The 21,474-nt window shown below is 35.6% G+C and overlaps 2 protein-coding genes across 2 annotated transcripts; one reads left to right on the top strand and one right to left on the bottom strand.

Moving 5' to 3' along the window:
- Window positions 1-220: 220 nt before the first annotated feature.
- On the bottom strand, window positions 221-935 carry LOC104103835 (auxin-responsive protein SAUR72-like). Its single transcript, XM_009611770.4, has one exon. The coding sequence runs from the start codon at window positions 784-786 to the stop codon at window positions 451-453; it is 336 nt and encodes a 111-aa protein (XP_009610065.1). The 5' UTR covers window positions 787-935; the 3' UTR covers window positions 221-450.
- A 5,175-nt stretch (window positions 936-6,110) lies between these two features.
- On the top strand, window positions 6,111-7,862 carry LOC138893821 (uncharacterized). The gene has a single exon (XM_070178485.1). The coding sequence runs from the start codon at window positions 6,111-6,113 to the stop codon at window positions 7,860-7,862; it is 1,752 nt and encodes a 583-aa protein (XP_070034586.1).
- Window positions 7,863-21,474: the final 13,612 nt, after the last annotated feature.

A 21,474-nucleotide genomic window follows, 5' to 3' on the forward strand; every position in this document is an offset into this window, starting at 1 on the left:
TCCAGTTTATGTGAACCTATTTCCTTTTTGGTCTGTTCCAAAAAGAAAAAAGAATGACCATTTTCTAAATTTGGAAACAATTTTGCTTAAACTTACAATTATACCGTTAATGAGAAGCTTTTATAACCACACAAATACTCTGGGGCCCTTTTGAATTGTTTAAGACCACAAATTTCAAAAATCATCATTTTTTCTTAAATTCCGTATCTAGTCAAACAAATTCACATAAATTAGAAAGGAGTGAGTATCAATCTTTTTAAAACGGAAGGAGTGACATATTCTTTTTATCTCCACTGGATTTGAACATCAGTTCTTCGGATCTTTCTGCACTCTTTTCATTATAGAATGTACTTACAGGATTTATAAAAAGGAAAAAAAAAAGCCGATCTCAAACTAATAGGACGGCAGATATCTGCTCCACGCCTGTACCTAACAAACTAGCCCGACTGCTCAACAGCTAAGAGCCTGGAGGGCGAGTTCAAAGACGATGACGTGGCAGGGGATACGAAGAACGCCTTTCTGCTCATAACCATATTCTTGTGCAGATTTATTAAGGAGATTGACGAAAATCGGGTGGTTAAGGAGCTCAGCGCTGACAATAAACCTCTTCATTTCTTCCCCTACGTACACAGGAACGTATCCCTCAGGGACTTCGCCGGATCTGGGCTTTCCGTTTCTTAACGATTGAAAACGCCGGCGACGAGTCCATGACGTGGACTCGGCACGAAGTAGGGAGTACTCTGAAGAGTCTGCTACACGTGAAAATCTACGAATTAGCTTCTCCATTGCAAAAGAAGAGTAGAATTAATGAAGTGCAGAGAATTTAGAAGAAGAAAGAAAGAGCAAAGGGAGTTAGAATATGGGAGAAACAGAGAGCTTGCTATTAAATATATAAAGAAATGAGGAATGTAAAGAAAAAGGGAGAGGTGGGAGGTACAGGCCGGAGTACTTGACCGGTACAATTACTGTTTGTCTATTTCTCTTTATTGATTTTGGCTTAATGCTAATTTCTAGTCACACTTCACCTGAAAGATACCGTCTTATTTCGCATTATTGTTATACTGTCCCGTTTCAGTTCATGTGAACCTATTTTTTTTTGTCCATGTCTAAAAGAATAACTCATTTTCCTATTTAGAAACTATTTACCTTTATGCAATGATTTATAACCACACAAAATATATGTGTCTCATTTTATACCATATGTTCAAAAATATTCTCTCTTTTCTTAAATTTCGTGCCCAGTCAAATAAATTTAGATAAATTAAAACGGAGGGAGTATTAAAGAGTCAAATAATTCATTTTTGTTATTTTATTCGTTCTAATTTGTGTGACATAATTTTATAAGATACAAAATTTAGAACAAAAAAAAAGAATACTTCACAAATTCTCTTAAACATACAATACTAATATTTAATCGAGTATAAGACTTTTGAAACTTGTGATCTTAAACATATCATAATATTCGTGTGGCTATACAACTTTGAACTTATGGTACTAAACATATCATAATATTTGTGTGGCTATAAAACTTTGAACTTATAGTACTAAACACATCATAATATTTGTGTGATTGTAAAAACTTTTCAATTAAAGTAAAATAAGTTCTAAAGTTAATAATTTTTAAAATATAAAGATATACCTTTTTTCAAAAACGAACTAATAAGAAAATTATATCAGACAAGCAAAAATAAAGCAAGTATGAATTTAATTTAAAATTTTTATGCTGTTAAAATTAATAAAAATAATTTTAAAAAATTCAATATTATATTGTTTATATAATATCTTAATAATCAAATACTCCCTCCGTTTTAATTTATGTGAACCTATTTTCTTTTTAGTCCGTGTCAAAAAGAATGACTACTTTCCTTATTTGAAAACAATTTACTTTTATGCAATGATTTATAGCCACACAAAATATATGTGCCTCATTTTACACCACAAGTTCAAAAGTCTTTTTTCTTTTCTTAAACTCCGTACCCAATCAAATGAGTTCACATAAATTGAAACAGAGGGAGTATGTGTTTACATTCAAACATCTTCGTCCTAAAGGTTGGCCTGAGAGGCCTTGTTAGCCACAATTTTCCTTTTTAATTTTGAGAAAACTACCTAGTTAGTTTTTTGAGAGCAAAAACACTTTCAATATTTAGCTAATTCATAAAATACTACTGTGAGCACCTAATTTTTGCCCTAATGCAAATCACTCCTAAAAATTATTCCAAAATAGTTTAGAGTTCATGCATATTTAGAGTGTTTTAAACCATAAAAAAAATCATAAGAAAATGTTTAATTTCTCGTCTGATATCATATTAGATCTTAATTGCATTTAGGATTTTATTACATGCATTATCAAACGAAAATCACAAAAAAAAATATACAAATCATTTTTATATTTTTTTAGTTTTAATTTAGTAATTTTCATTTATTAGTGTTAAGTTGATTAATTAGTAAAATTAGGTTTAATTTTGAAAATTGACTTCAAGTTAGGATTTTAATTTAAAAGAAAAGAAACAAACACAGGAAAAAAAAGAGGTTACTTTTGAATCTAATCCGGACTGGGCCAATTTTCTTGGCCCAATTGCCTTATTACCCTTCCCAAACCCGTCCAAGCCCACACCTTCCAGGCCCACCTGTTCCCCCTCCCCTTTAATAAAAATCCCTACACCCATTCTCATTAGAGAAGAGGAGAAGAGAAGAGACGGACGAAGATCAGACGCCCCCCCTCCCTTCAAAAAAACTCTAGTAGCTTTTCCCCTTCACCTCTCCGCCAGCAGCCATCCCTATTTCCCTTCACTCTCACCCTCGTTCCCATCTCTCTCACCCCTTTTTCCGTTACGATGAAACTCGATGGAAATCGGCGAAACTGCAGCTCCCATTTGGTTCATTAATGGTGTTTCAGATCTAACAAGATCTGGCCGGCTTTGTTCTTGTTTTGCCGGCCAATCATTCATCATCGTTTATTTGCTCACTGCTACAAGTGAATACGGATGAAGAAAGCTCCAAACCAGTTGCCTGCTCGAGCTTTTTCTGGGCTGAAGTCGAGTCCGACGTTACTGTGCTGCTGTTGTATCTGCCGATCTCTGCTTGTGTCGAGCTCCGTCTCATTCTCTTAGTCTTTACGTGGCACGTTAAGCAATCTGTGAATTTTAGGTGCATTTATTTAGCTTTGTATTCTAATTTCGAAAGTAATACCAGTCGGGTAACTTTTGACTCTCAGCTATTATTTTGTGTTCGCTGATTTTAGGGGAGGCAAGGGGATTATATATTTGCTCTAATACATGTTTTGTGAAATAGTGGTGCTAGTGTGGCTTGAAATTTCTGGTGCATTTCTTCAATATTAGTTGTGGAAATGCTGCATACTGACTGTTTTGGTCTTTGTATCTATAGAACTTTTCAGTAATTTAAGTCTAGATTTGCTCATTTTTAATAAGTTCTCAATTCAGTATCTCGATTAAGGATGAACTCACTGATTTATTTAGAATGAATAGAGTCTATAAATCTATATAGGTGCATGATTGTTGAGATGAACATGAGCATTAATTTACTGAAATAGACAATAAAGGAAAATAGGTACAAAAGATATAACTTCTTTGCTTGGCTTGTAATCTGAAGCTATATTTAAAGATAGGTAAGTTTACTGAAGAAATTTGTGGATACAATTAGTACTGTTTTGATCTTTGTATCTAGAATTGTTTTAACTATCATGAACATTCGTAGTTTTACTTTAGGCGCGATTAATAAATCATCGTGGCCATGGGTACGGTTCCCGTGGCATGGTCAGGATACGTAAACCCCATTCGGGTGTGCATTTCATGTGACCCGATCATAACTTTTAATAATAATTAAAATTAACATGTTGTAAATTGCGGGTGCGTTTCACGTGGCGCGGTTCGCAATATGTACAAAAAACAAACAAGTGTGCGACATCACGACTTGTTCAAATAAATTTTATAAACACTAAAAAGGTGATTAACTTAATTGAAAGCGGTTAGAAGTTAAAAATGCATAATATATTCTAAATGTGTAATTAATCAGATAATTAGGCCAATTATTAATAGTTAAGCGACCGTGCTAAAACCACAGAACTCGGGAGTGCCTCATACCTTCTCCCGGATTAACAGAATTCTATACCCGGTCTTCTGTGTTCGCAGACCAAAAAAATAAATAGAGTCAAATTTCCTCGATGTGGGATTTCAAAATAAATCGGTGACTTGGGACACCATAAATTATTCCAAGTGGCGACTCTGATCAAATAAATAATTCCACTTCGATTAATGTCACTTTAATTGGAAAAACTCCCCTATCCCCCCGAAAAAAAGGAGGTGTGACAGCTCTGGCGACTCTGCTGGGAAAAAGAACCCAGAATCTGTGGTTCAGGGTTCAGAATTCGAGCTTAGAATAGCTGTTATGATTGGCTTTCATGATTTTCTGAGTTTTACGTGTTTGAACCTAATGTGCTAAATGCCTCTTTTTTTTTACCACTTTGATATTGTGTGAATTGTATATAAACTGCTACGAAACTCTTCTTCTCTCTGAGTCTTCTAAATCTTCTGGGAAGCGTGCGCTTCTTTTCTATTAGAGTCATATCCTAATTTTAGAACGAGGTTCGGACAAGTTGCAAAGCCGGTGAAGCTTCTGTATTCCCGGTACGCTGCCCTCCCTCAGCTCGAGTTGTCCGCTCGGGTAAGCCTTGTCTAGAACTCCACACCGTAAGGTTTAAACTTAGAAGAACAAAGCCTCATGCCGGATCCCTAGTAGGAACGTTTGTTTGCATCACGTGCATTTAATTTTGGGGACTCAACACAGGGTTGGATCCGTCTAGGACAGGTGTACCCAAATTAAAAAGACCATCCTGATGCATCTTACGTGCTACTTGTGCATCTGTCTGTTTCGGCTTGCATGTTGACTGGCTTCTAGAATAGGGAAAGAAAATCATAAAAAAAGAAAGAAAAAAAATGAAGAAAAAAAAAAATCACAAAAAAAAAAAAAGCAAAAGTGAGAGGTAGGTGTTTGAAAAATTTCGAAACTCTGCCTAAATTTTTTTTTTTTTTAAAAAAGAAAGAAAACAAGTCAATGTTTTTAAAAGGTCATGTTTCCCTTGTTCTGCCAAAACTGGCAGAACTACGCGGGTCTGATTCTCACAGGATGTGAGATACGTAGGCAAACCTCATCGGTTCCGGCCCACAATTTTCAAAAAATCCAAAAATATTTTCTTTACCTCCTCTTTAGAAAGTCTTTCTTTTAGACCATAATTTTTAAAAAATCCAAAAATATTTTCCTTTACTTCCTTCTTTGGAAAGTCTTTCTTTTAGACCCAAACTTTTTAAATATATATATATATATATATATATATATATATATATATATATATATATATATATATATATATATATATATATATATATATAAAATATTTTCCTTTTAATTTCTTCTCAAAATCCAAAAATATTTTCATTCTTCTTTCAAAAATTGAAAAGAAAATTCAAGATTCAAAAATATTTTCATTTTTTTTCTTTAGAAGTATTTCTTTCATAAATTCAAAATAAAATTCTAAAAATCAAAAAATATTTCCTTTCTTGTTTAGAAGTTTTTCTTTCGAAATTCCGAAAAAATAAAAACTCAAAAAAAAAATATTTTCTTTCTTCTTTAGAAGTCTTTCTTTTCAAAAATTCAAAAAAAAAAAAAATCGAAATCCAAAAATATTTTCTTTCTTATTTATAAGTCTTTCTTTTCAGAAATTAGAAAAAAAAAAGTTGGTTTATTTCCTTTATTCCTGATCTTCCCGAACTACGCACGATCTGATTTATGTTCCCACATGATACGTAGGAAACCCACATCAGGTTCGATCGACCAAAAGAAAGTGTTAAAAAAATGATGCTGATAATAATAAGGACTGACTGAGTCCATTCTAACGTGTCTCTTGTTTTGAATTGTAAAGAAAGTTTGAGGTGGTCGGTTTGTGGTAAGCTGGCAACACAAGATCCAAGGGAAAAATGCCATTGACAACTGGCATCGAAGCTGTTACAAGTGCTCAAAAGACTCAGGGTCAGAGGGTTCAACAAGAGTCTACTGTAGTTGAGGAAAATAGAGTACTGAAGCAGCAAATGACTTAAATGTGTCAAGCATGGGCCAATGGCCAAGGACCGCCTTTTTCTATTCATGGTTTCCCAGAGTTCACATCCATTTCGACTACTACCATTCCGGTCTCATTGCATGATCAATCTTATCCACCTGGGTTGAGTCTTTATCCCAACTGTATGACTACAACTAGAACTTCTGTTGCGCGCTCCCAAAGTGGGCCATTAACAACCAATCAGACAACCACTACTGTTAAGCCCGTCTTCACCTTCCCACAGCCGACAATGGTACAAAAGAAAACTCATGAGTCACAATTTGTTACCCAGCAAGAACAGTACCATTCTCCTGAGTACCACTCATATCTATTTGATCTTCCTGCAAAAATTGAGAAGCCTGCCCAAAAGATGGCACAAGAAGAAATGACCCAAAGAATAAAAAGCTTAGAACAACAGTTGAAAAGCATGCAAGGGTTGGCAGGTCAGAAGAGTATTGCCTTCAAGGATCTATGTATGCTCCCCAATGTTCGTTTGCCACTTGATTTCAAGATCCCAAAATTTGAAAAGTATGATGGACACGACGACCCCATAGCTCACTTGAAAAGGTATTGCAATCAGCTAAGAGGTGTTGGAAGAAATGAAGAATTACTAATGGCTTATTTTGGGGAAAGCCTGACAGGGGTAGCCTCTGAATGGTTTATGGATCAAGAAACCTCTCAATGGCATGTCTGGGATGAAATGGCCCAGGCCTTTGTCAAACAGTTCCAATACAACATCGATATCGCCCCAGACCGCAATTCCCTTTCAAACCTGAAGAAGAAACCAACTGAAAGTTTCAGGGAATATGCCATTAAATGGAGAGAGGAAGCGGCTAGAGTTAAGCCACCCATGGATGACCACGAGCTAATCATTGTCTTCCTTCAGGCTCAAGAGCCAGATTATTTTCAAAACATGATGTCCACAGTGGGCAAATCCTTCTCGGAAGCAATCAAAATTGGGGAAATGGTTGAGAATGGCCTTAAGACAGGCAAAATTATAAGTCAAGCAGTTCTCAAAGCTGCAACTCAGGCTGTCCAGATTGAATCTGATAATCTTAGTGACACGAATGAGAAGGATGAAGAAACCATGATGACAATAAGGTCGAGAAGAGGTCCTAGGAGAACATCTCGAAGGTATGATCAGCCTCATCAGGTTTCCGATGATTCCCCTGAGCACTACTATCCACCTCAGAACCCACAATACTCTATTGCTCCACTTCAATATGTTGTCCAGCCACCAAGACACCCCAGAATGCAAGCACCAGCACCGCAAAATCTCCACCAGGCTTCACAAAATTTTCAAGTTCCCTATAACCCATATCCAAGCCAGGGTTATAGAGGGGAACAAAGGTTGAAAGATAATTTTACACCAATAGGAGAGTCCTATGCAAGTATGTTTGAGAAATTAAAGCATTATGACATGATTGCACCTATTCCTCCAAATCATGTGGACCCATGTGCAAGAAGATTTGACCCTTCTAAAAGGTGTGAATACCATTCCAATGCCCAGGGGCACAATGTTGAAAGTTGTCGGGATTTGAAAAGAGAAATAGAAAGGATGATCCAGGAAAAACTGATTGTGATCCAAGATAATGACACCCAGAATATCATGCAGAATCCTTTACATGTACATGGTGATGCACACTTTATGGGGATGATGTGTGGTGGCATGGAGTATGAGAATCCTCTCGAGAACTTGCCGACTGAAATTGGAGAAGGCCATGGTGATTCTGATGAGCAAATTTGTGGCTAAATGTCAAGCTTAGCAATTGAAAAGTCATTCCCTCCTCACTAGGAAGGAATCTTGGTAGCTTGTTTTGATGTTTTTTCTATTATCTGGGTTATTCCAGGGTGTGATCCAGATTTTATTTGTTTTATTGAGTCAAACCCTTCTATCCCTTTATTTTGTTTGTGTGAGTCTTGTCTGTTCGTTTTGTTGCTTTTTTTATTAGCCGGGTTATTTTAGGGTTGTAACTCGGATTTTAGTTTGTTTGTCTTGTTGTCAAATCCTTTTATCCATTATTCAATGAAATACATTTTGTCCTTGTTTCATTCTATGCTTAGTTCTTTCGCTGCTAGTTCTAGTGACATGACATGCATGCGGAACTTTTGGCCAGATCTTAGAAAATTGATTTAATCTTGAATCGGATAACCGAAAAAAAGAAGAAGATATTTTTTAGGATGAACAAAGAGTCGAAACACTTTGGAATTAAGCTCGAGTAAGTTTTACCTTCAAATCATTGTGAAGATCGGGTTTGAGAAAGAATCAATTGAAGTTTGTTTGAAAGTTTGACATTAAGGGATGGAAAGTGTCTTTCGACCACGACACACCAAGAAGACAAACATGTTCATCAATGTTGTATCGCGAAAGGGAACATGTTTGGCATTCTCGAGGCTAGGAGGCTATTTTTCTGCTACCCAAATACTTTATACCCTTTGTTACCCCTTTTGAGCCTGCATTATTTTCTTTGACCACCCTCTTTTGGAATCAAGTTTAGAGTCAAAAGTAAAAATAAATGATGAAATGACAGAAAAATGAAAAGAAAAGTCCATGTCCCAAGAGTACAAACTGGGGCGACTCTTAGAAAGTTCAAGTGAAAAAAAAGAATAAGAAAGGAACAGTCAAAGGTCCATGCCCCCAGAAAATAAAAGACTGGGGCAACTTGTTTTGAAAAAAAAAGAAAAGAAAAGAATAAAAAAAAACAAAAAAAAAAGAAAGAAAAAAATAGTTAGGTCAGATGTTTGAACAACGTTAGACCTGATTCCTTTAAAAAGGATACGTAGGCATCCTTACACGGTTTGGTCCAACCAAATAAAAATTCAAAAAAAAAAAATCCAAAAATCCCCAATATCTGAAACTGGGGCAAAGATTTTATTTCACTTTTGGAAGAGTCGATTCCAAGAGTTGTAAGTCTACAACCCTTTATTTTGAATCTACTTTGAGCCTTTATGACGTCCCTCTTTTCCAACCCTATCCAAAATCCTTTCAAATAAAGACCTCCCGATATGCCTTCAAGAATGTCAAGAGAAGCATGTAATGAGCAATGGTTGTTACACGACATAGAACACTGTCAAGTTGCTCACACAAGAAAGCAAAAGAAAAAGAAAATGAGAAGACAAAATGAGAGAGTCTTACTAGTGAAAACCCTCACGGGCACTGTAAGACGACGGTAAGCAGAGATGAATAAATGAGAGAGACTTGTTGGTGAAAACCTCTCGGTGCACCATTAGTCGATAGTGAGTCGTGAACCTGATGCAAAGGATTGGCACGAACAAGCCCGATTTCAAAGTCATAAGAATGGTAAAAGGGAAGATTTGGTCAGTTTGATAGATCAGACCGTTAAGTCCAAAATGCATGTCATGATTCATTAAGGCTAGCTGGAAAAAAAAAACTCTTCCTTCTGTCCTTCCCGACATGGGCACTTCTTGTTAATACTGTTTCTTTGCACCATTGTGTCCCTTCACTTTGAGTCAATCCTTGTCAAAATAAGTAAGAAAAGATTTCAAAATCTGCTACCAGCTTTTCGGTTGTACATAGTAATTTGGCCAGCACACTCAATTGTTACTGTCAACATGCCTTGAGGATTCACGCAAAGGCTTCCCCCCAAAAGATGTCAGCCTATTCGGGTAAAGCAAGCAAAGATAATCTCAAGGTTAATCAGAGATTCTTTATAGTACCGAACAATTACTATGAAGCGTGCACATCGTGCAAAAGGCTCTTACCAGTTGTGATTCTCTCTGACTAACAAATTGCTCCAAAAGCAAAGCCATTCAAGATATCAGAAAAGGTTATCCCAGAAAAGAGATCTCCAGTTGGGTGTGAAACGATCAGGGTTGATGTAAAGCAAAAAATTTCTTGAAACCGACTAAAGCTGATTGAGCAAAAGCCAAGCTGCCCAAGACTCAAGGCCACAAATCGATCACTACTTTTAAAACTGACAATATTTCCTTTGTTTGAAACAGGAACAAAGCAGTGCAAGGAAAGTGGTTCAAAAGAGAAAAAAAGAAGAAGAGAAGAGCCGACAAAGGGAAGTTTCTCAAATCTTTGCCTTTATTTGTCTTGCTAGTGTGCATAAAATATTGCCATTGCTCTTCATATTTTTCCTCCTAGGATAAAAAGTCCTAGTCTGATGGATTTTCTCCCAATAAAAATATTAGTCTGATAAATTTTTTCTCCTAAGATAGAAAACCTAGTCTGATGAATTTTCTCCTAGGATAGAAATCTTAGTCTGATGAATCTTTCTCCTAAGATAGAAAACCTAGTCTGATGAAGTTCTCCTAGGATGAACGTCTTAGTCTGATGAATTTTCTCCTAGGATCGAAATCTTAGTCTGATGAATCTTTCTCCTAAGATTGAAAACCTAGTCTGATGAACTTTCTCCTAGGATAGAAATCTTAGTCTGATGAATCTTTCTCCTAAGATACCAAAAAAATAAAATAAAAATAAACCTAGTCTGATGAACTTTTTCCTAGGATAGAAATCTTAGTCTGATGAATCTTTCTCCTAAGATTAAAACCTAGTCTGATGAATTTTCTCCTAGGATAATAAGTTTTAAAAAAAGGGAAGTCTGGATTGAAAAAAAAAACAAAGGTCAATATCCCGCCTGGAGAATAGGGTCAGTTTTTAGTTTAGTCAAGCTTAGTTTATAATTTTTCGAAAGCTCAATCTCAAATTTAGGAGACACACTTCCTAGTTTGGATTTTTCACATTTTTATTTCTTTAGGAGACGCACATCCTAGTCGAGTCTTCAATTTTGCTCTCATCATTGCATCCTTCATCAATAGCATAGGTAATTTATAGTTCTGCTAATAACTCACAAATCTTCCTAGTGTAAACTGGGGCAAAAAAAGTTTCTTTTGTTGTTTCCGTTTTGTTGTAGTTGCAGGCGCCCACCTGGAGAACGAGGGAATTAATTTCAAGTTTTAAAGTCATCAGGCACCCACCTGGAGAATGAGGGAATTTGTTTTAATTTTCAAGTCATTATCATGCGCCCACCTGGAGAACGAGGGAATTTATTTCAAGTTTTTAAGTCATCAGGCACCCACCTGGAAAACGAGGGAATTTATTTCAAGTTTTTATGTCAGCAGGCGCCCACCTGGAGAATGAGGAAATTTATTTCAAGTTTTTAAGTCAGCAAGCGCCCATCTGGAGAATGAGGGAATTTATTTCGAGTTTTAAGTCATCAGGCGCCCACCTGGAGAACGAGGGAAGTCATTTAAGAATTCAATTCAAGTTAGAAGTAGCAGAAGCTCGCCTCAAGAATGCGAGCTGACAGTCCGAGATGACCAAAGGAAGAAGTCTCAATCCAGAATAAAAAGAAAAAAAAGAAGTGAATCCAAAATGCAAAAGCAGATGAAAAAATATGTGCTGCTCAAGACATGATTGAAGTCGCAAGCTTTGCATGTCCCATCTTGATCTGAAAAGCCGAAGAAGAATGAACTACCCCCTGCAGCTAGCAAGCATCGAGGTTCAGATCAGAGTCTGCATGAAGAACCAGCCAAAACTCAAGATCAAGCTTCAAAAGACTCATAGATAGGAATCTTGTAACTCGTAGCTGATAGGCTTAGTTAGTCTTTTTCATTTTAACTTTGGTGTAATAAGGAGCTCAGCAAGCAGTAAACAATAGCAACAACAGTGAAATCACAGCTTCTCGATAGTCTCAGCTACCTAAACTTCAAGAACTACACAGACCTGATTCCTTTTTAGCCAAGGATATGTAGGCAACCTCTGAAGCAAGGTTCGGTCAAACTTTTCAAAAAAAAAAAACTCTTCCCATGGAGTATCCAAACGGGCAAAAATTGCTCGTAATTGCTCGCTTTATCTTTGTCCGAAAACTTTTCATGTTTCCGAGCAAAGAGGGGCAGCTGTGAGTACCTAATTTTTTCCCTAATGCAAATCACTCCTAAAATATATTCCAAAATAGTTTAGAGTTCATGCATATTTAGAGTGTTTTAAACCATAAAAAAAATCATAAGAAAATGTTTAATTTCTCGTCTCATATCATATTAGACCTTAATTGCATTTAGGATTTTATTACATGCATTATCAAACGAAAATCACAAAAAAAAAAATATACAAATCATTTTTACATTTTTTTAGTTTTAATTTAGTAATTTTCTTTCATTAGTGTTAAGTTGATTAATTAGTAAATTAGGTTTAATTTTGAAAATTGACTTCAAGTTAGGATTTTAATTTCAAAGAAAAGAAACAAACAAAGGAAAAAAAAGAGGTTACTTTTGAATCTAATCCGGACTGGGCCAATTTTCTTGGCCCAATTGCCTTATTACCCTTCCCAAACCCGTCCAAGCCCACACCTGCCAGGCCCAACTGTTCCCCCTCCCCTTTAATAAAAATCCCTACACCCATTCTCATCAGAGAAGAGGAGACGAGAAGAGACGGACGAAGATCAGACGCCCCCCTTTCAAAAAAACTCTAGCAGCTTTCCCCCTTCACCTCTCCGCCAGCAGCCATCTCCATTTCCCTTCACTCTCACCCTCGTTCCCATCTCTCTCACCCCTTTTTCCATTACGATAAAACTCGATGGAAATCGGCGAAATTGCAGCTCCCATTTGGTTCATTAATAGTGTTTCAGATCTAACAAGATCTAGCCGGCTTTGTTCTTGTTTTGCCGGCCAATCATTCATCATCGTTTATTTGCTCCCTGCTACAAGTGAATATGGATGAAGAAAGCTCCAAACCAGTTGCCTGCTCGAGCTTTTTCTGGGCTGAAGTCGAGTCCGACGTTACTGTGCTGCTGTTGTATCTGCCGATCTCTGCTTGTGTCGAGCTCCGTCTCATTCTCTTAGTCTTTACGTGGCACGTTAAGCAATCTGTGAATTTTAGGTGCGTTTCTTTAGCTTTGTATTCTAATTTCGAAAGCAATACCAGTCGGGTAACTTTTGACTCTCAGCTATTGTTTTGTGTTCGCTGATTTTAGGGGAGGCAAGGGGATTATATATTTGCTCTAATACATATTTTGTGAAATAGTGGTGCTAGTGTGGCTTGAAATTTCTGGTGCATTTCTTCAATATTAGTTGTGGAAATGCTGCATACTGACTGTTTTGGTCTTTGTATCTATAGAATTTTTCATAAGTAATTTAAGTCTGGATTTGCTCATTTTTAATGAGTTCTCAATTCAGTATCTCGATTAAGGATGAACTCACTGATTTATTTAGAATGAATAGAGTCTATAAATCTGTATAGGTGCGTGATTGTTGAGATGAACATGAGCATTAATTTACTGAAATAGACAATAAAGGAAAATAGGTACAAAAGATATAACTTCTTTGCTTGGCTTGTAATCTGAAGCTATATTTAAAGATAGGTAAGTTTACTGAAGAAATTTGTGGATACAATTAGTACTGTTTTGATCTTTGTATCTAGAATTGTTTTAACTATCATGAACATTCGTAGTTTTGCTTTAGGCGCGATTAATAAATCATCGTGGCCATGGGTACGGTTTCCGTGGCATGGTCACGATACGTAAACCCCATTCGGGTGTGCATTTCATGTGACCCGATCATAACTTTTAATAATAATTAAAATTAACATGTTGTAAATTGCGGGTGCATTTCACGTGGTGCGGTTCGCAATATGTACAAAAAATAAACAAGTGTACGACATCACGACTTGTTCAAATAAATTTTATAAATACTAAAAAGGTGACTAACTTAATTGAAAGCGGTTAGAAGTTAAAAATGCACAGTATGTTCTAAATGTATAATTAATCAGATAATTAGGCCAATTATTAATAGTTAAGCGACCGTGCTAAAACCACAGAACTCGGGAGTGCCTCATACCTTCTCCCGGGTTAACAGAATTCCTTACCCGGTCTTCTGTGTTCGCAGACCAAAAAAATAAATAGAGTCAAATTTTCTCGATGTGGGATTTCAAAATAAATCGGTGACTTGGGACACCATAAATTATTTCAAATGGCGACTCTGATCAAATAAATAATCCCACTTCGATTAATGTCACTTTAATTGAAAAAACTCTCCTATCCCCCGGGAAAAAGGAGGTGTGACAACTACATATAGTAGCCATTCTCATAAAATACAACTAATATTAGCCGTAAATTCTTTTTTTATTAGAAATTGACTAAAAGTTCCTTGTCTGCTTCGTGCTTCCACCTTTAGACAATTCTGTGTATGTCTTTCAGCTTGCTGTCCTGGAATAAAGAGGTTTGGTGCCGCAAATTTACAAAATTAAGGAGAATAAATATTTAAAGACCAAATCTTTAGTAACGACGTACATGACAACTCATGATAACTTACGGTAGCATACATGCTAAGTCGGGCTTCCATGTCAATATCAAGTCTTTAGAGTGCTTTGAAAGAGTCGAGATCAAGCTTAGGCCCGAGCATATATCGGGTAAAACTGATAACCCGAACCGTTAATTATTTATTGGATTAACGGTTCGGTAACGGTTTAGAATTTTTTTACTATTGGGTTATCGGTTTGGGCCTCGGTTTGCCAATTTTGTTAATGGGTTAACCGATAACCCAATAAGAATTAATAAAATTACGACTTTACCCTTAAGTATATACATATGCTAGGGCTTCAGTTCATTCTCTCCTATTCTTTCTCAGCCGCACTCTTCAGTTGCTTCATCTTCATTCTTCAAAGACTTTACTAGTTACTCCTAGCGTAAGTCTTTAGTCTTATACATTAGGCTTTTAATTTCTATAACAAAATTCATCTCCATATAGGGATTGCTCTATGGTTTCTTTTTTCATGTTAGGCATTTGACAAATAACATCCAGTTTATCTTGAATTGTTTGAGGGCTTCAACGCTTGTGGAAGTGCAGGTATTGTGTGAAATAATAATTCTAAATCAACTACCGTTGTTATCATATCGGAGGAGGCGGCTAATGCCTTGGAACTTTTTGTGGGAATTGCTGCAGTTTGATAAGTATTTATCCACTGATTTTTTGGTGAAGCCTATAAGGATTGAGTAATTGTTGTCTTGTTAACTTGAATTTGAACTGTTAGTACTATATGTTTGGATTAGTTAATTTTAAGGTGAAATTCTATTACTTTGTATTATTATTAATGTATTTGGACAATTGTTGTTGAAGAATTAGTACTATTCCAGTTGTGGCCACTGGACAGAACGCAGAAATGGGCAGTTTACTATATGTGAATTCTTCTCTTTTTTGCTTAACTCCAGTGAATTGCCTTCTCTTTTTTGCTTAACTGTAGATTGAATTATCTTATCGGGTAAACCGATAACCGAATCGATAATGATCGATACCCGATTAATCGATAACCGATATCTTATCGGTTCAGTTATCGATTTATCAAATTTGTAAACCGATAACCGATATGCTAAACCGATAATATTCATAACCGAACCGAACCGACCGATGCCCACCCCTAATCAAGTTAGAAGATTGGTGGCTATTTTTGTAATAATTATATTTGTAGTTAAGAGGCGCGCTTAGTTCCCTCAGTAGCTTGGGGATATTTGGGTCATTGTAAACCCAAATACCAATACTAGTATAAATAACCTCTTATTCCTATTTTTAGAGTTTGATTGTTTTGAGATGATTGAGAGATTAGTCTCTTTGAATTTTGAACACTCTTTATGTTAGGTTTAGTTTATGGTTAGAGATTAATCTCTTCTATCTCTTTAATTGAACCTCCCCTTGAATTCATCCTTGTATGAGTTCCTAGTATAAGCTCTATTTCTTCTTTCTTGGATAATTTTTATAATTAAATGTCCATTTTGATTATTAAAATTATCCTTTCTTTCTCCCATTTTCTTGTTTTTTCTCCTTTATCCCATCTTGTTCCTACTTGTCTTGCTACAATTTCTTATTCTTGGTAGTTGATTCTTGATTGTTGTCAACTCCAAACCTTCTGATGTTGCAGTTAGTACTATCACCAATAACTGAAAATATATTCCCAATTATTTCTTTTAGAAATAAATCTTTAATAACGAGGTTCTTGATAATCTCTTTTTATTACTTGTAAGAAGTCTTATTCCCAACTGTTCTTCTAGAAAAGTATTTGCTTAGACGTTTGGCTATTAAGTGCACCATCGTTTTGGAATTTGGAAATAGTTCTACAAAGACTAAGTTTAGCATGAAAATTCAATTTTCTGAAATTGGAGTTTTTTTCCGAGTGGGTATTATTGGAATAGACGGGATATATTTTTTGGTGTTATTCTGCGTAGATCACTATTTAGTTGCTTGAAAAGTAAAGAAAGATGAGCTAAAACTCCATTGAAAGTCATTGAACCTCGCTTAAGCTTGAATTTGAAAATTTGAGTTTTTAAATTTAGAGTTTATTTTGAGTGGGTATTGCGGAGTAGATGGGTACATATCAAGGAGTTTGAATCATAATTTTGGCGATTTGATAGAGATTTGAGCTGGTTTGAATTGAAGTCTAAGCCAAATTCAAAGTAGAAAATGAACATAAAAGAAGTTAAAATTTGTATCCCACTTTATATCCACGTGTATTATTTGTGCATGTCATATGTATCTAATGTTTATCCCTTGTATCCTCTCTCTCTATATATATATATATATATATATATATATATATATATATATATATATATATATATATATATATACATGTGAGATACATGTCTTGCAGAGAGCTCGATTTCAACTATGCATTTTGACTCCAAACCAATCCAAATCATCTCCCATCCTTATTAATTTTGTATGTTGCCTCATTTATGTAATTTTAATAAATTTTAACCATACCCATTAAAAAGAATCTTTCTTTGCCTAGGTTTTTCGAATATTGTATTTATTATTGACGATGAAATTTGACTCCAAACCAGGCCAAATCACTTTTAGCCTTTTTGAAATTTTATATATTGTATCATCTACATATTTTCGACGAATTTCAACCTCACCCATTGAAGAAAATTCTTTTTCCTAGGTTTTTTGAATATTATATATCATTGATAATATTTTTAACTATTTTTAGTACATGATTGAATGGCTAATTATTGGTAAGTAGTACTATTTACTACATTTCGGTTATTTACTCTTTATTATTTTGTGTAGTTCTCTATATGAATGATGATGGGCCAACACAGCAAGAAGGGTGATAATTAGGTGAAATTGGTTTAGTATTTTAAAAAAGAGAAGTCTAAGCCGAGGGTCTTTCGGAAACAACCTCTCTGACTTCTTGATGGTATGGGTAAGGTCTGCGTATATACTATCTTCTCCATACCCCACTTGTGAAATTACACTGAGTCTGTTGTTATTGTTATTGTTATTTTAAAAAGATAAGACAAATAATAGGAGCCATCATATACTAGGGGATATGGCACTATTTATTGTGGGTGTCATGACCCAAAATCCCATCTAGTGCCATGATCCAAAATTTTACCTTGAGTATCGTGATGACACATAATTCCTAAGACAATGTAAGCCCAACATAGAACAAGATCAGCGGAAAATACCAGATTAAATATTAATGAAAAGCTGAAGGGTTCCATGAATTAACCAACAACGGAAATACAAAAGTCACATAAATCCCTAAATCGGTACTACTGAGTCATAAGCTCTACAAAAAGTACATAATAAGAATCAAAATACAGAACCGTTTGGAATACAATAAACAATAATATAAAAATAGTAGAAGGGGACTCCAAGGCCTACGAGCGAGATAGTAGGTATACCTTTGTAACACCCCGAACAATTTCGAAGTACTTATGCACTAATAAGAAAGTTGATGTGCGCTAATTATATTATTTTATGTGTAGACAAGGACTATTATATGAATGATATTAATTTATCATGATAATATATGTATGATGTGCATTAAGAATGGTTTATGGTCTAAGAAGAGCCCCAAGGCTAAGTCAAGTTGAAAATTTTATGATGGGATAAAGTTTCAAGTGAGTTCGCACAAGATCCTATTTCGAACGTATGCTGCTACCAAACTATAACTACTTAGGAGATGATCTACCTATCAAATGAAAGCCCTTTGTGTCTAATTTCCAACGCTTAAAACCGTTCATCATTTGGATACTCCTACAAAAAGTTATGACCAAATTATCAAAGGCTGGAAAAATGAGATTCTGCCACCAATTCTGCGATCGCAGAATAATTATGCGATCGCGAAAGTGCTTCTACGACCGCAAACTAGTCGCAGAATGGACCAGTAGAGACCAGTTTTTGGCACCAATTTTGCGGTGCATTTTGCGACTCGCATAGCCAATCTGCGGTCCATTATGCGACTGCAGACCTGCTTTCGGAAGGTTAATTTTTTTATTTTTATAACCCGACCCCATTTTGATAAATAGGCTTTGGAGCTTATTTTGGGGCAATTATCTGAGGTTTTTTTTAGAGAGAAGTGAGAGTGTTCTAGAGAGAGAAAGTAGATGAAGTGTTTTGTTCATCAAGATCTTGCCCAAGCTTTGAAATCCAACAAGAAAATCCCACAAGATCTTCATCTAAGAGGTAAGGTTCCATACCCTAGTTTTCAATTTCGAATTTGGGTGAAAGATGGTTGATTGGGAGTATGATTCTTGGGTGTAAGAGTATTATTTATACTTGCTTGTACTAATAAGGTTTGTGGGAAGATTGTTGAGCTCAAATAAGTAAAGATTGGGTTGTGGAGTGAAGGAAATCTTGTAGGAGAACCTTGTAGTTAAATTTGCACACCTAGTGTTTGTTAAAATGCTCAAATGAACTGAGACCATGGATATCTTCCTAATTATAGTTCAATTGTGTTATGTCTCAAAATAGATTGGGATTGCTAGAATTTTTGGAACGTTGTAGTAATTTAAGGAAAGCTCAAAGCTAAGTATGTTGGCTAAACTTCCTTCTTAGAATTGAATTCAATGATGTTCCCGTAAGTTTCAAGTATGGATGTCTCGAGTTCCTTATTCTATGTTTCGGATTGTTCCCAATAAATTTGAATGTCCTATATAAGCAAAGTGTCGAGAATTATATATTCAAAACGTGTTCCGAATGTTCCTATCATATTATGTTATCTTTTGGGAATGTGTTCAAGAATAATATATGTATTAAAATGCTATGTCTGTGAGTTGTGTTTCAAATAAAGGTTATGATGCCAAATTGTATGAGAAAACTCAATATGCTTAAGACTCTTAATTTCTCATATGTATACCTAAAGTCTTGATTGGAAATGTCTTATTATTGATAACTTATAAAGATGGTTGGAAGTGAAATAAGTGAATTGGGGATACAAAGTGTGGCCAACGTGCCAAGAGTGAAAGTTATACTTGTGGCCAATGGTTCCAATGAAATGAAATGATGTGAGAAAGATTATGAAATGAGCTTTGATTCAACTATTCTAAAATTGACTTTGAAAATAGAATTGCCTAAAAGCTTATGAACTCAAGTAATGCCCATATGTGGATGTTTTAGCTAATGCTATGTTTAGTGAGTATTTTTCAATGTATTTTGCATTCTTACATATTCATGAGTGGAAATTGTGTATTGTCCTTTTTGAAAAAAAGTAATTCAAGAAGAAACGTTGTGTTACTTGTTTATGATATTAACTTGTACTTCGATTGCCAATCACTTTACTCCATTTCTCGGAAAGAAATCTATTGTATTTAAAGTCTTCATTACTAATGAACCTAAAGTTGTGATTTCCGAAATATTGTATATGTTGATATTTAGGATGATGATCCATGAAAGGAAAGATATGAAAGTGTGGAATATGAAATACGACCATTGTGCCATAAAAGAAGAATCATATGTATGGCCAAGAGAGCCAATGAAATAATAATGTTGTAAGTGGTTGAAAGTACGGATAAGTGATATAGGGTGTGAAAGGTTATGAGATGTACGTATTTGTACTTTTGTTTCCAATGTGTTATAAGCCCCTACATTCTTGGGAATAAAGACTACGATGTTCCTAAATGTTCTAAATTCTCTTAATGTTCTATGATCACTCATGGCAAGTACAAGTAAGTGATAGCATGAACATGAAATGTGATCGTTGCCTAAATGAGAATTTTGAAGTGTTGTATGTTTCAATGGTTTCAACTATAGTTGTATGCTTTTGAAATAATGTATGTAAATGACTTCGATTGTTAAGTCTCCAAGAGTCATGAACCTAGATAATGACCTCAAGAGGTCAAGGGAGTGAATAATGAGATGGAAGGGAGATGTCCTTTGTTAAATGATGATGAACCTTAAGAAACGGAATTGGGCCCATGTGCCATTGAAATTGACTTATTGATTTACCATACATTCGCTAGTGTAATGAGTTGTGTTTCTCCATGATGAGCATGAACATGAAGTACTCCAATGATATGAGTAATTACGACGTTAAATGTAATGACAAACTATGTTGCTTCGAGTTTATATGTGTTATTGTGGAATACACCTCCACCCGCATATATTGGGGTGAGGTGGTAGGACCGCTTTATGTAGGGATTGTGGTATTATGGAATACACCTCCACCAGCATATATTAGGGTGAGGAGGCATGACCGCTTTGTGTAGGGATTATGGTATTGTGATACACCTCCACCTGCGTATATTGGGGGTGAGGAGGTAGGACCGCTTTGTGTAGGGATTGTAGTATTATGAAATACACCTCCACCTGCATATTAGGGTGAGGCGGTAGGACCGCTTTTGTGTAGGGATTATGATATTGTAGAATACACCTCCACCCGCATATATTGGGGTAAGGCGGCATGACCGCTTTGTGTTGGGATTGTGGTATGGTGATACACCTCCACTCGCATATATTGGGGTGAGGCGGCAGGGTCGCTTTGTGTAGAGGTTGGGGTATCGTGATACACCTCCACCCGCATATGTTGGGGTGAGGAGGTAGGACCGCTTTGTGTGAGGGTGGTTATAAAGGATCCCCGACTTAATATCGATAAATTTGAATGGAAACTCTTAATAAATTTGCTTGACGTTAATGGCTATCTAAGCCCATTTATTGTTACCATGATTCATCATATTCATGTTGTATTTCCAAACCTTTGAATATGTGTATTTTTTTTGTGTAAGTGAACGTTGTAAATGGTCTATGAGACGCATATGTGTATAATATGATATGTGAACACTAAGGACGGTCTACGAAATGTATATGTGTAAAATAAGGGAGGAAGGTGCCACTTTTGTTGGCATTGTATGTACATGTTGTTACAATTACATTATATCATGTATTCCATGTATAGTTCATATTGCGCAGTTGATCCTAAGTGAAGGTTATAATGATGCAAGTATAATAAGACTTGAAATGTGATTTTATTGGATGTTTCGTAGTTTCTTGATGCATTTTATTTACCTTTTATTTGAGTTACCATATTTTCATATGTTGTTTTGATTGTCTTACATACGAGTACTATTCCACATGTACTCATGTCCCTTTTGCCCGGGGCGCTGCATCTTTTAATGGATGCAGGT

Source organism: Nicotiana tomentosiformis, chromosome 6 (assembly GCF_000390325.3).
Source record: "Nicotiana tomentosiformis chromosome 6, ASM39032v3, whole genome shotgun sequence".
NCBI classification, from domain to species: Eukaryota; Viridiplantae; Streptophyta; class Magnoliopsida; order Solanales; family Solanaceae; genus Nicotiana; species Nicotiana tomentosiformis.

Excerpts from the sequence above, each read along its gene's own strand:
- LOC104103835 (XM_009611770.4), bottom strand. The coding sequence starts at position 786 with ATGGAGAAGCTAATTCGTAGATTTTCACGTGTAGCAGACTCTTCAGAG.
- LOC138893821 (XM_070178485.1), top strand. The coding sequence starts at position 6,111 with ATGTGTCAAGCATGGGCCAATGGCCAAGGACCGCCTTTTTCTATTCAT.